This window comes from Centroberyx affinis, unplaced genomic scaffold (genome assembly GCF_046629955.1).
Source record: "Centroberyx affinis isolate AG114_WGS23_722 - 3 ecotype Tasmania unplaced genomic scaffold, CSIRO-AGI_Caff_v1 ptg002685l_1, whole genome shotgun sequence".
NCBI classification, from domain to species: domain Eukaryota; kingdom Metazoa; phylum Chordata; class Actinopteri; order Beryciformes; family Berycidae; genus Centroberyx; species Centroberyx affinis.
In genome coordinates, this window is record NW_027280867.1 from 28,527 (window position 1) to 42,269 (window position 13,743).

Consider the following 13,743-nt stretch of genomic DNA (forward strand, 5'->3'; position numbering starts at 1 on the left):
TGTCTCTCATTAATAATCACTATATATCCATAGGTGGTATGCAGAAACTGGAAGAAAAATATAGGCGCACAGTAGGTCAAACAGTACTGAAAGCATATCTGAAGGCACAAACATACGGCAACAGACATGGAAACTGGTACTATAAAAAGTAATAGAATGTTAGGTATACACATACTTTAAATATCAGTTAGAATTTTGCAATACTTTCCCCCTGGTTGTGAAGCAATTTTTTTTCCTTTTCAACTTTTTGCCATTTTTTATTTAATTTTGTAGGAATGTTAAAATAATTTGTGCAGATTACAGAGCTAATATATTTGCCATCTTGAGTCATGCAGGACAATATGCGGGTTGGCTATGAATGATGAAATTATGTAAACATAAAAAAAGCACTTTCCTTTTTCGATCATATTCTATGTCCATGCCTGTGCTTTCTTTTTCTTAAAAAATAAGCTTCATGTGATTAAAAGTTTAATAATTTGCACATCAGAATTTCTAAAGTAAAATGTATGCATTTATATAAAAAAGTTTTCCTTTGCCTCCTCTAGTAATTGAAAATAAACAAAGAAGAAAAAGAACAACAAAAATACAATAATAAATGTTGATTTGTGGTCATAGCCCAAAGAGTTAACAATACGAGCAACTGGATCAGCAATCATTGAAATTCTGCAAGGCTCGTTGAGTTCTCAGTCTCTTAGGTGTCTTTATAAAAAGCAGATTGAAGCAGAAATCGTGGTTGGCCAGTGCAGTCATTCATGATGTGTATATTCCCCCATCCTTCTGGTCATCAGAACTGTTCAAGTAACTGTTCAAACAAACAAAAACAAGTCAGTCATTTCAAACAGGCTTCATTGTGTAACTAGTCAGAGAGCTGTGAGTCTTTTCTCCTGGCTTACCTTGACTCTTCCCCACACTTCACTCTAGAAGAGACCACAGTCCTTCAGGTTGTTCTTGATGATGACGTCGGTGACGGCATCAAACACAAACTGCACGTTCTTGGTGTCAGTGGCGCAGGTGAAGTGGGTGTAGATCTCCTTGGTGTCCTTCTTCTTGTTCAGGTCTTCAAATTTGGTCTGGATGTAGGCCTGGGCCTCCTCGTACTTGTTAGGGCCTGAGGGAGATGGAGAGTTAGGAGAAGTCTGTGAGTTGGAGACTCCTTTCAGGCATTCAGCTTAGAAATCTATTGAACCCTCTTCTACAAATCTGGTCATTAATAGTCAGAAGATGTTAAGAAGAAATGCAAACATTGATTTTAATTAATTTTAGTACTGAGTCAAAATCTTATTTTCCTTAAAGGAATAGTTCACCCAAAACTGAAAATTCTGTCATCATCTACTCCCCCTCATGCCAGTTGAAACACAGGTGAAGTTTGTCCATATAACACACACGGAGGTTGCCAGCACAACTCCATAGCAGCCTTCTCCAAAACAACTGAAGTCAGTGGGGACCAGTTCTTCAGAGTTCCAAAAAGACCTACAGTATATTTACACCATAATTTAGTGCAAATCTTAACTACAGCTGATTGATTTGCTACAAATAATGGTGTATAGGTCTTTCTATTCACAGTGTGATTGTTTGGCTGTTTTTGTTTTGGAACTCTAAAGAACAGGTCCCCATTGACTTCAGTTGTTGTGGAGAAGGCTGCTACGAAGTTGTGCTGGCAACCTCCCTGTGTGTTATATGGACTAACAAATTTCACCTGTGTTTCATTTGGCATGAGGGTGAGTAGATGACAGAATTTTCATTTTTGGGTGAACTATTCCTTTAATACAGGTGAAAGAAATTAGAAATCTGCCACAGGGGTCAGACAGTTTCAACTGCTTCCAATGGAAATGTTCTTGAATTGTGGTTTTCTTGATACTAGTGGATTTACCTGCCTGATTCTACCTTCTTTCAAGATACTGACACAGAGTAAAACTAAATTGGAAATAAGTGGAATTATTTCACCCCATTGTCAGAATATTTCACTCATTTGAAGAAAAATAAGATTGTAAAGCTAAATTAGACTATATAACTTTTTAAGATGGACATTTTTTTGCACTGTTCTTAATTGGTTGCACAAAAGAAAACAAACAATCAAACAAAAAAACACTAAATGGAAACAGTCAAATGTCAGTCAGTCCTGGCCTGTGGTCGTATTGAGATGGTCCTACTGTACCAGAGTACTCAGGGAAACAGATGGTCAGAGGGCTGTGGGCGATCTTCTCCTCAAACAGGTCCTTCTTGTTGAGGAACAGGATGATGGAGGTCTCTGTGAACCACTTGTTGTTGCAGATGGAGTCAAACAGCTTCATGCTCTCATGCATCCGGTTCTGGGTGGGACAGGCAGAAATGTGGAGATAAAGAGATTATTAGAGAGCAGAACTAGGGCACATAAAGGAAATGAGTTTGTTGAATCCCCCCCCCCCCCCCAGATTATCCTGGGAATGGGTATGGACTGCAAAATGAGTGTGAAGCAATTTCCTTTGGGGGGGGGGGAAAGTGTTTAAATTTAAGGAATATCAAGCCTAGCCTGGCCAGGAGAGTCTGCAGTGGACTCACCATCTCCTCATCCTCAGCCAGCACCAGGTCATAAGCACTCATGGCTACACAGAAGATGATGGCTGTGACTCCCTCAAAGCAGTGGATCCACTTCTTCCTCTCCGACCGCTGGCCTCCCACATCGAACATCCTGCACAGACGCAGACAGTGTAACTGTGCTGTTCTTATAGGAGACAGCGGGAAGGACTGAACACAGCACAAACAACACTTTTTAATGATGAAGCATCCACTCTACCCTCCGCAGTCGGGTCAGAGAGACAAGTGAAGCAGCTTGAAGGTCTCCCTCTGGAGACCTGTGTTTGCTCCCGCTCTTTCTCTCTCCCCGTCCTATGAGTGCGTCTCCCCCTCTCCCTCACTCAGTTCAGGGCAAGGCTTTCACTGCACAGACCTTGTCATTTCCCTGGCATTTGTTGGCATTTTAGTACAGTGCCGTTGCTGTGGCAACGGGCAGCCTGAAGACAGGCTGAGGAATGGAGGCTTGTTGTTGTTCACTAGGATCCCATATGACTTATTCATGAAGATGGCGGGTACGTAGACGGATGAGAGAGGCTGGCCGTCTGGACAGTGCCATCGAACATTGACAGGGATCCTTTCAACTAGCAACAAGAGGAAAGGTAGGGGAAATCGCAGCAGTAAATAGAAGTCTAACCATTTTTACCATCTCATAGTGACACTTTGTTTTTCATGACGCTTCATTCTTCATTCTAAGCAGCTTTAACTGTGCAGAATTTGGTTCATTAGAGCAGAAGTTTGACTCTGATGGACTGTCAACTTTTGGCTGTGTAAGCACAGCTCATTATAGCAGTGAGTAAAGAGTGAGTGTTTACCTCAACAGCACACTCAACTCCAGCATCCCTTATAGTCAGCTAAATACATCACTGCACTGCAACACTGATAAGATCGCCGGAGATGAACATAATGCTAGTTGAATTTGTGTTTTCATCATTTCCTCTCCAAAGAAACAAACATCCACACACATATCTTTACACATGCGCACAGACATACATATCACACACAGACACGTGTAACAGACAGATATACAAGCAAGCGCACGCACACCTTTTGATTTCCACTGCTGTGAAAAAGTAACTAAAGTGAAGACTGCCAGGAAGCGTTTTTTGATCTTTGATATTTTACAAGCAATTTCCTCTGCTGCTTCCAATGCCTTAGTAGTGCCTAATGTCTCCATCAGATGGATATATGTATTTTTATTTTGTGTGTGTGTTTGAAGGATGGCTATAATCTTCAGATTTCATATGTCAGAATGAGACAGATACCATTAGCACAACACACACACACACTGACATAACATGGATATTATTTATATTGTAAAGACATATGCTGAGAAATTATCTGTAAGTTGGCATTCAAAGTAACAAACACAATCAATGCAGATTGCTAGGGGGAATGGGCAAACCTGCATATTTCTAATACATTTTAGAGACAAGCTGTCATCACTGGAGACATTTTTTGGAGACCTTTTTTTTTTAAATTTTACAAAGTGACACACAGTTTTGCTGCACACTGAGTTTTTTTTTTGTGTTTGGGCAATAAGTATGGCGTTCACAATTAAACAGTATTGAGTGGGGCCAGCTGTGTGTGGTGCAAACAAGATAGAAACTCCACAACAGCTCCACAAATCAGTGAGAAAAAAAAAACTTCTCTCTGTCTGAAGTAGACTTTGTGGAATTTGAAAGAGGGGCTTCTGATTAACAAAGGGGAGTCATTGTGCACCCATGCATGCACACACACACACACGCACACACACGCACACACACACACTTTCAGTGAAAGTGGAAATGCATTACACACACACAAGCTCACACAGATTAAAAGAGATGTCTTACTTGAAGTGTAGGTCCTTGAAGGTGAAATGTGTTTCCACAATGCCGGTGGTCTTGACCCGAGTCCGCAGCACGTCCTGCTGTGTGGGGATGTAGTCTGCCTTGGCTATCCTCTCCAAGTCATTTAGGTAACTGATAGGACCACACACACACACACACACACACACACACACACAGACACACACAAACACACAAATTAAATATATACCAATATTAATTGTTGTCCTGAGATGGCATGGTCATTGACAGAGACAACAGCGAGACCGGAGCTGTGGTAATATCTCATCTGAAACAGATCACCCATCCATTCCCTCACAGAGCTGAGAAGTGAAGTGCGACCTCATGATGGCCCTGTGACACCGCTGTGTGCTCTCAACACAGTCCGGCCCGGATTTACCAGACTTGTTACGTATGTGGGGAGATGAGGTGCTGGCATGAACACATAAAGGCTACTTATTTGGATGATGATGAGATAAAATGGTTCTAAAATCTTCAGAAAGTCCTAAAGATTTTCACACTCTTTGAAAATGTTTTCCTAATATAAATCTATTCACAATTACATCTAGTCATTAATATGATTCTTGAAAAAGGTGTTTCTCAATGTTGTTTAATCATCTCCATGCCCTTCAAGGCCCCAAAAGGCAAACTAGAAGGGCACTCGGAGAGCGCAGACCTCCGCCAAGGTTCGTGCTATTATTGCTTGTTCGTGAGTCGGATCTGGATCGGCTCCAAAATTTTATGGGTTCTTCCTTGGTTACCATGCTACACCCTTCCACGAAGTTTCATGAAAATCGGGCCAGTAGTTTTTCCGTAATCCTGCTGACAAACAGACAAACAAACGACACCGAAAACATAACCTCCTTGGCGGAGGTAATTAATAATAAAGTTACTAGGACAACTTGCTTGGACAATTGACCCGTCTCCTATAACCTAACTCAACAGGACAGATTCTGTGTCAGTCATTCTTGGCACCCAACTTCATCTTCACTTTTCACCCACTTTCATCATACAGGCAACATGTGGCATCCCTGGATAGTAAGGGATAGTTCTAGTAGTTCTAGTCTTTTTAGATGAAATCTCCCTACACAGAATTATTAATGTTCTAGTAGTTCTAGTCTTTTTAGATTAAATCTCCCTACACAGAATTATTAATGTCAACAATCATAAAGTTATGCTGTATGCTCGAAGATGTTAACACTCAACCCTACCAAGAGACACTGTTAGCTTTTAGAGTATTCTCTCTCTCTTACACACACACACACACACACACGACAGTGACATTAGAGGAAACCATCTGATCTGTTGTCTTTTGAGAGACAACAATTCTGTTAGACAGTGCAGACAGCCAGGGCAAAGAGCCCAATTCAATTGTAAATTATTACTGTCAGGTTCCTCCCATGTTCCCTCTCCCAGCTGGCAGCAAGGTAATTGAATGGTTTTGAGGCCTTTAATTCATGGAAATTCTGCTTTGTTTGACTGTCTCCACATTGATTTATTTATTTATTTTTTTAATCTATTCAGAAGACGCAGCCTGTGGCGCAATTAGAGGACACTTTCTGGTCATGCCTGCAAGGATGACTGACAGCTCCTTTTCTGTGTGTGTGTGTGTGTGTGTGTGTGTGTGTGTGTGTGTGTGTGTGTGTATGTATGTATCTGAACAATACAGACATCTGCCTCTTCCCACCAGTGTACCTAATAACCTGATTGAAAGAGAAAATACAAGACCATGATCTTTCAACATAATATCACCATGGAAGAACTTGGGAGAGAGACAGAAGGCCAGAGGCCAAAGGATTTTCTGTCAATCTTTCAACATAGTATTCAATCGCACAAAAAGGCTGTGTTGTATAACAAAGTGTTGGTGCTGGGTGTAATCCCATGCAAGCCACAGCCTGGGTGTAGATATTACAGCCTTCGCCTCACTACTTCATCATGCCACGTGTCTGACAGTAGAAGCATAATCCCACACCCCACAGAGAGGGTTAGGATGCTTTTGTAGTCCACAAATCAGATATTGTAACACTGCTTGATTAAGCCTTTTGGTTTATAAGCCTTGAAGATTAATTGAATCCGGTAGGCTTACACTCTAATAAGAAAAGGTGGTGAACTGTGCAAAGTTGTGGTTCTGAAGTTCATAGACATCGCCACTTTTGGTACTAGACAGAACCTACTTTTACAGTGCTATACAGAAGTGTGAACACATAGTGCTATACTGCAGCAGTCCAAAGCGAATCGGTTCTTTATTGCGATTCAGTGCAAAAACATTTAAGTGTTTTTAGGCAGTGTGGTGGAGGCCCAAAAATGTGGTTTGATCTTCAGTCATCAATGGCCAAATCAAGGCCACTTCAAGGTTTTAAAGCAGATGCTTAGACCACTTCATCGCCATACCATGCATCTTTTAATCCATTGGAGTAAACAGCTGTCAAAGACCCACAGAGGATCCACAGTAGATTCATATGGTTCAAAGCCAGCAAATACGGCTATACATGGAACCATTACTGTGCAATGAGAGACCATTTGATTCTATAGTGTGGTTCAGAGGAACCACAGTGAAAAGGTTCAATTGTTTTTTCAAATGGTCGCTATAGGGTGAAAACCTCATAACTCCAATGTGTTTGACTTTCATGTTTTAACTTCAGTTGATACAGTACATGCTTCAACTGACATTTTGGAAATATAAGGTTTTTACCCGACCCATGAAGTAACAATAGCTTCACGCAGCCATCTTTTTTAGAGTGTACAGTTCAAATCATTTTCTATCACTACAATGAGAGGGGAGAGAGAGGTCCCCATTACTGTGAGCTGTGCCATCTCGCTCTTTATCTTTGCCTTTCTTCTCTCTCTCTCTCTCTCTCTCTCTCTCTCAGCAGGTGCTCAGATATGGATCATGGTCCAGTGCCAAACTCATATAGTCCGCCCCTACAGAAACTGTCTCTCTCTGAGCGCTCTGGACAGCCATGATGAAACACAGTAAATTGTCCTCTCCCCCGGCTCCTGAATGTGAGGCCATCTGAGCAATATGCTTCCAGCGCACCCCTGCTTTAATACGAGCAGTGGAGTGGGGATTAAAAAGTTATGATTATACTGGCTAATATAAAATGGGAACAATATCGCTCCCACTGGTAGTTAAATATTTCCTTGACTGCAAAGCAATCATTTGTGAGATATTACCCTGCTGTAGAGTTTATAGCACATTCTGGAGGCGGCATAGCATCACCGAGGCCCGGTGTGTTCAGGAGACAAATGCAGTCCATTCTGCGACAGCTTGCAGGAGGCTGGTGGTGAATGAGGGGAGGCTCTCTTGTTTTCTCTGGATTTCCATTTCAGAGTAGCGGTGCATCCCAGAGGGTCAGAGTGATAACAACCTCTCACCTCATACCAGAAGCCTCTCACGATTACCTCATGCTCCCCCTGTCATTACAGCGTTGCCTTATAGCAGCGTGGCGAACAAATGGAGCACTCAGAGACACTCAGAGACAAGGGTCGCCGAGGTAATGAAGACGTGCGTCGAGGGGGCTGAGGTTGGCTGTGTAGTCACAGATTAGCAGTATGACTGGTCCTAAAGCCAGCAGTTAAACAGAGGAGTAATGTCTTCTCTATTAATCACCGTCACGGTCTCTGTGGGGCCCTTCACCATGGCCAGTGTCATCATGCGGAGAAATGTAGTATGATGGCATTTTAACAATGTGAGGAATAAAAAAAACTCCCACAGAATCCAGCATAGAAAATACTTCAATGACTTCAACTATGAAACCAAAAAGGAGAGGTAGGGGTTGCATGGGGAGAGAGAAATAGAGAAAAGGAGAGAGATAGACAAATAGAGAGAGAAGCAGTGAGATACAGATTACCCATCACTGTACAGTTGTATGTGTGCTTATTAAAAGCAGGCAGGCAGGATGGAGGACATGGTCTTACAGTGACTGCTCACATCCTGCTCTGCCCATCACGCTGTTATATAAACCTAACCCCAAGAGCAGCCAAATGGTTCTTGAGTGCTTCCATATTGATACTAATTGTAATTTACCACTATGATAGTGATGACATTGTTTTTTTTTGTAAAACAATGCAATCCTTGTTATCCTAGTTTTGTCAGTGCAATGCATTTGTCAATATTTGCTCACTTGATGCAGTTGCAGTTAAAGTTGAATTTAAAGCTGCAATAGGCAAAATGTTTATGTAAAAAAACACCTGTCTTATCAGCCTAAATCAAGAAGTGAGGCGGCAACAGAGAAGAGAAGCCCATCAGCCCTAATTGAGGCCCAGAGATTTGCCCGACTTCCCTATATGAAATTCTGGTGTCAGGTGTGGTCACTGGCGGGAAATCTTCTCTGTGCACAGAAAGTGAGAAATCAAAACTTAAGAGCTAAATACTAAGATCTTTTGGCTCTCACCTCCCTTTGGTGTCCCTTGGTATAATGCAATCAGAGCAGCTGGGTTGGTAAACATGAGTGTGCTGCTGTGTGTGACATCATGTTACATGATTTCTGGGTATTGGAGTCCTTATATTTTAACCTCTGCCAATTGCGGGGCTGCCAACATGCGACATTGCCAAGTGCAGCTTTAATCACGTCTACAATGCCTACTGCAGCTAGCTTGGACTCTGGTCTCTCTCCTCACTCAACCAAATATGAAAAGCACAGTGAAGGGCTGCATCTCTCATTTGTCTCCCATGAGCTGTTCCGATTATCTGTTGCAATGCCATTTTCAAGATCTCACGAGCGCTTCACTCACGTTTCATGCTTTACTCTTACAAAACCTGTAAAATAGGCTGAACCAATATATATTTTGACATTATTTTCCGATCATGTTAATATCAATATATCACCACTAACATTTGTGCATGTCAATTTAGCTATGAAACATGATTTTTGTTTAAAAGCTTCTCTCTCTAATCTAGCATGCACCATGTTCCCCTAAACAGGATACTTCCATTTATAGTCTTATCAAATTGGATTGATTCAATTTATTATCTCGTAAACAACTCCCCTCATCAAAAATTGATTTAAAGGAAATTAGGCATGAGAAAATCCCTGGAGGTTCAGCCAACCTCACCCCTCTTTCAAAAGCAATTGGTTTCTCAATGAAGCAATAATACGCACAGCACCCGCTGGCTTGGTCTCTTGATCCCCTTACAATATTTATGGGAGATGAGGGGAATTCAAAACCGCTGGCACAGTTTCTTTGGGCCTGCCATAAGATCATTTTCATAAATTTCGCTTAAATGTTTTTGATAAAAGTTTTTAGGAGAAAACAACATGGGGCTGATGAAGCATGTGTACAGCATGGATTTCTTTCTGATTTGCAGAACGCTCCATTTACAGCTTACTGGTTTGCCGTGATTAGACAAATGACACAAAATGCAATAATGTTTTTTCCAGGCATGTGAGACTGTTAAAGTAAATTGCCAATGAAGAGCATCAACTGCAAACGGTGCACCTTGTGGCAAAATGAGGAGGTGATTATTTGAGAACAAAAAGTGGGACACATTTGGTGAAATAATCATGGCTTGTAGGTAGAATCTTTTTTCATGAGAAACAAAAAAACAGCTTAAATGAATCATTATCACAATTGACGATGCAGGTTGCAGAGACCGTGGAAAGATTGAAACTGTAATGCATAGCTAAACAACTATACAGAGCATCGTGTAGAGGCTGTGCTTTCTGAAAAGCTAAGCTTAAGATACACAGTATAAGTTATACAGTTCATCTTATATGTTTCTATGAGTCCCAGCACCAGTAGATTTTGTGCATACAAATCCAAATTAAGAAAACTTGATCGATGTAAGAATTTTCTTAAATTTGCTCTTACATTTTCAGATCAAAGCTTTGAATATCTTTGAATGTTTTACTGTCCCATAACCACAAAAAAACCATAATGACTGCAGGGGGTTGATAGGGTTATTGATCAGCACCAATGACTCAACGATTACTTGGCCAGGTGCTGACATTTCTGCCTTTCAAAACTCCCTTTCTGACCTATACTCTGTTTTGCAACAAAAACTCCCCACCCATTGGAATGTTAAGACCCACCCAATCACAAGCCACCATGAGCTGTGCCACAGACCTGTCAATGTTCCTGTTAGGGATGTTAATGATTAATCGACGATCGATTAATCACCGTTAACAATTTGATCGATCAAGGATATATGTAAGGGATAATGCCCGACGAGGTGTCCATTATCAGGAATTAATGGACGACGGGGAGGCCATTACATGGAGGGAAATTAAACATTGTTCATTTGCATGTACTACCCATATTGTAATGATACAATGCTGGTTGAAAATTGGCGAAGATTCCCTTTAAGGAAATTTCTAAAAATTTGCATCCCTAGTTGCTGTAATTCCTTGGTGGTCGATACAGGTCGATAAAGGTCATAGATTACATAATGCCCTTTTAAATAATCAATGTAATGTGAAGCTGTCAATCAAAGCATCTCCAGCACTGATTTTCAGAAGGTCAGCTGGTGATGCAACACTCTTTCCTACTGCATATCATTAAAAAATGTGCTTGCTGGCAGTTAACACTAAAGGAAGGCTACACATCTAATGTCGTACAACTAGCAGTTGTCTGTTATCTGTTAATTATTTTCTCTAATCTTTTATTTATTGATTTCCTCTTGGTGATTATTGATTTTTATTTATGATTCTATTTTGTATGTTTCGTCTTTCTTTCCAAAGAAACTGTTTAAATGCTATATTATTAATAGTAACACTCACTGTTTTTATTTTCTTCCTTTTCCTTGTGTATGTGTATGGTTTTAAACTTGTCGTTTTAAACTTGCTGCTGAATTGTAAAGCACTTTGTGCTGCATTCTGTGCATGAAAGGTGCTATATAAATTAAGTTCAATCATTCATTCATTCCTTAGGTGATTCCTTAGGGTCATTCCTCGTTTAATGTTCTATATTTAGGTGTATAGATTGGACAAGCCACTCACTAGGCTGCCGAGTCGTTGAGCTGGTACTCGCGGGCCCGTGTGAAGCAGCCCTGGACACCGCCGTCGGCCCACAGCCGCTGGATGACGTTGGCCAGGTCATCTGGCAGGATGCCCTGCTCCTCTGCTGCTGCTGACAGGGCAAACAGCTGGCGGGCATCATCCTGACAGGGAAAACAAACACACACACACACACAAAATTAGATAGGTGTCTGGAAAATTGAGAGAAGAAATATAGGCCATCTTACACCTTCATTATTTTGCTTGACTAGGCAAGGCTGACAATAAGCATACCATTGCGAGCCAGTAGGTTGGAGTTCTACTTGCCCTTGGTATATGCCAAGCGCAGCACTACTGGCCCAGCAGGCAAAAATTTAAAAAATATATATATATTTTTTTTAAATTAAACAATCTAACTGATTTATTACTAGAAAATGTATGATATTCACAGCTGAAGCAGCAAAATTAAATAAAAAACAAAAAGTAAATAAGTGACTTTAATATAAATTGTCCCTTGCTGCATTTACGAGTACAGCATCGTAACGAGGAAAAACCAAACAAAAACCATCGTGGAGATTCATGGGGCTGGTAGTTTTCTCCATTCATCTGTCTTGCCAACAGATAAATCAGATGTGATGAGAGGTTGTCAGCTGGCTGCTTTGCCAACATGCAGCCTAGTTGCTGCAGGCTGTTGTGGGCAGTGACTGTGCACTTGATGTAATTGTCAGTGCTTTTTAAAAATTAGCTAGTGTGACCTGCTTTACTTGGAAATTGTTGACAAATGGTACAAACAGTACGGGATTGATTCATCCTTTTCAAACCAAGGATGCTGTTGCTTCGTCAATGAAAGAACTATTTTTCTTTTCATGTCATATAACAAAATTGATTGAAGTAGTCATGTAGGCCCAAGTCAACACCTCATTGTCCCTGGGCCATCGGGCAATCCTTACTGTCAAACTCTGCACTGTAATAAATAAAATAAAAAGGTGCAGTGGCCTGAAAAAATGGTGAGGCATCAAATGGCAGAGTCAACATATCAGATAGCAAATCCACCAGGGACAATAATCGTCCTTTTCCACTTACATTTACAGTACATTTGAGGCATTTAGCTGACGTTGTTACCCAGAGCAACCTGCGATGAGTGAGCAGGTAGGGGTTCAATATAACTCCACTACTGCACAAACAATGGTTATTAAGCAGTTGTTGGTGGGTGACTTGGCAAACAACTATCTCCTCCATGTTTGTTTTGCCTCTCTACGGTCTCTTGGTCCCAGACTTCCTTTTTCCTGTCTAGGGGTTCAGTGTCTTGCTCAAGGACAGTTTGACAGTACAGATGGCTGTTGATGAACACAATGTTAGCTACTGGGGGGTTTAGGGTTAGGGCCTTGAAATGCACTGTGTGCTTTGCCTATTTGAGCTGTGGCCTGGCCAGCTGAATAGGAGCTCAGTCAGTCAGTGTGGAAACAGGTAGCCACCCAGGAGGATGACCATTTTCTCCTCTCACCTCCAGAGCAGTCTTTGAGGACAGGATTAATTACATCTAGGCAGCGTCAGGAGCCCAAGAGCGGAGGAGGAGGGAGAGAGGAGGAAGAGAAAGAGTAAGACTAACAGCTATGGTCGTGCTGGTGTGAATTTATGTGTAAACAAACATGTGGAGTTGCAACCGCACGCACAAGGAGCATGAGAAGGGCATCTTCCGCAGCTCCCATCAGCTTCATCATACCACCCACACACACACACACACACACACACCCTGACCCGTCGTGCCTTGACACTAGACGAGGGCTTAGATAAACCTCTGATGTTGGCTAGAGAGAGCTGACTTCCGTGTGTTGATTAACCTGTCTGACCCCTACCTCCATCAAGGTACTGGTTAATGACCCAAGAGTGGCAGGGGGAGAGAGGGACGGAGTAGAAAGGGATATGAGTGGGATCAAAACAATCCCCAGTGCCAGGTACTCTCAAGGCCTCTCAGAAGTAGGGCAGAGGAAGTCAGCAGCCTTTACTGTGTACCACGTGGTAGTAATTAAAGCTTGTGATAAAACACAGTCTAGTTTTATGTGGACTGTCAAGAAGAAGAATACTGTCTGTCTGACACCTACGCTCTCTCTGAGACAAACCCACAGAGCAGACCTTCAGTCAACTTAAAGAGTAACTCTAGTCAAGTTGTAAACGAGTTGTAAAATGAGTTGAGTTGTAAACTGGTACTTGGTACTATGTAGTTATGAAATACGACAATGCAGGTCATATTGTCAACATTTGAGCACAAATGTGCCGATGCCGTCTCACTAAACCTGGCTCAGTTCGCCCTCCAGTGGTTAAAACAAGCAGCCGGTGTTCACTTGGAGATGCAACCGGACAATGTGTGTACAAGGACAATTGTTCCAACAACTGTTCCAGCATACGTCATTTGGTAAAAAAAGAAACAT

The 13,743-nt window shown here is 41.6% G+C and overlaps 1 protein-coding gene across 1 annotated transcript in view; it reads right to left on the reverse strand.

Moving 5' to 3' along the window:
* Positions 1–244: 244 nt before the first annotated feature.
* LOC139657443 (guanine nucleotide-binding protein G(i) subunit alpha-2) overlaps positions 245–13,743 on the reverse strand; it is a 63,603-nt gene continuing 50,104 nt past the window's right edge. Inside the window, exons 4-9 of the mRNA XM_071535283.1 lie at positions 11,318–11,478; positions 4,386–4,514; positions 2,539–2,668; positions 2,156–2,309; positions 894–1,108; positions 245–802 (exon numbers count right to left, since the gene is read on the reverse strand). Coding sequence (XP_071391384.1) covers positions 918–1,108; positions 2,156–2,309; positions 2,539–2,668; positions 4,386–4,514; positions 11,318–11,478 — 765 coding nt within the window. The 3' untranslated portion in view covers positions 245–802; positions 894–917. The remainder of the gene's footprint in view (positions 803–893; positions 1,109–2,155; positions 2,310–2,538; positions 2,669–4,385; positions 4,515–11,317; positions 11,479–13,743) is intronic.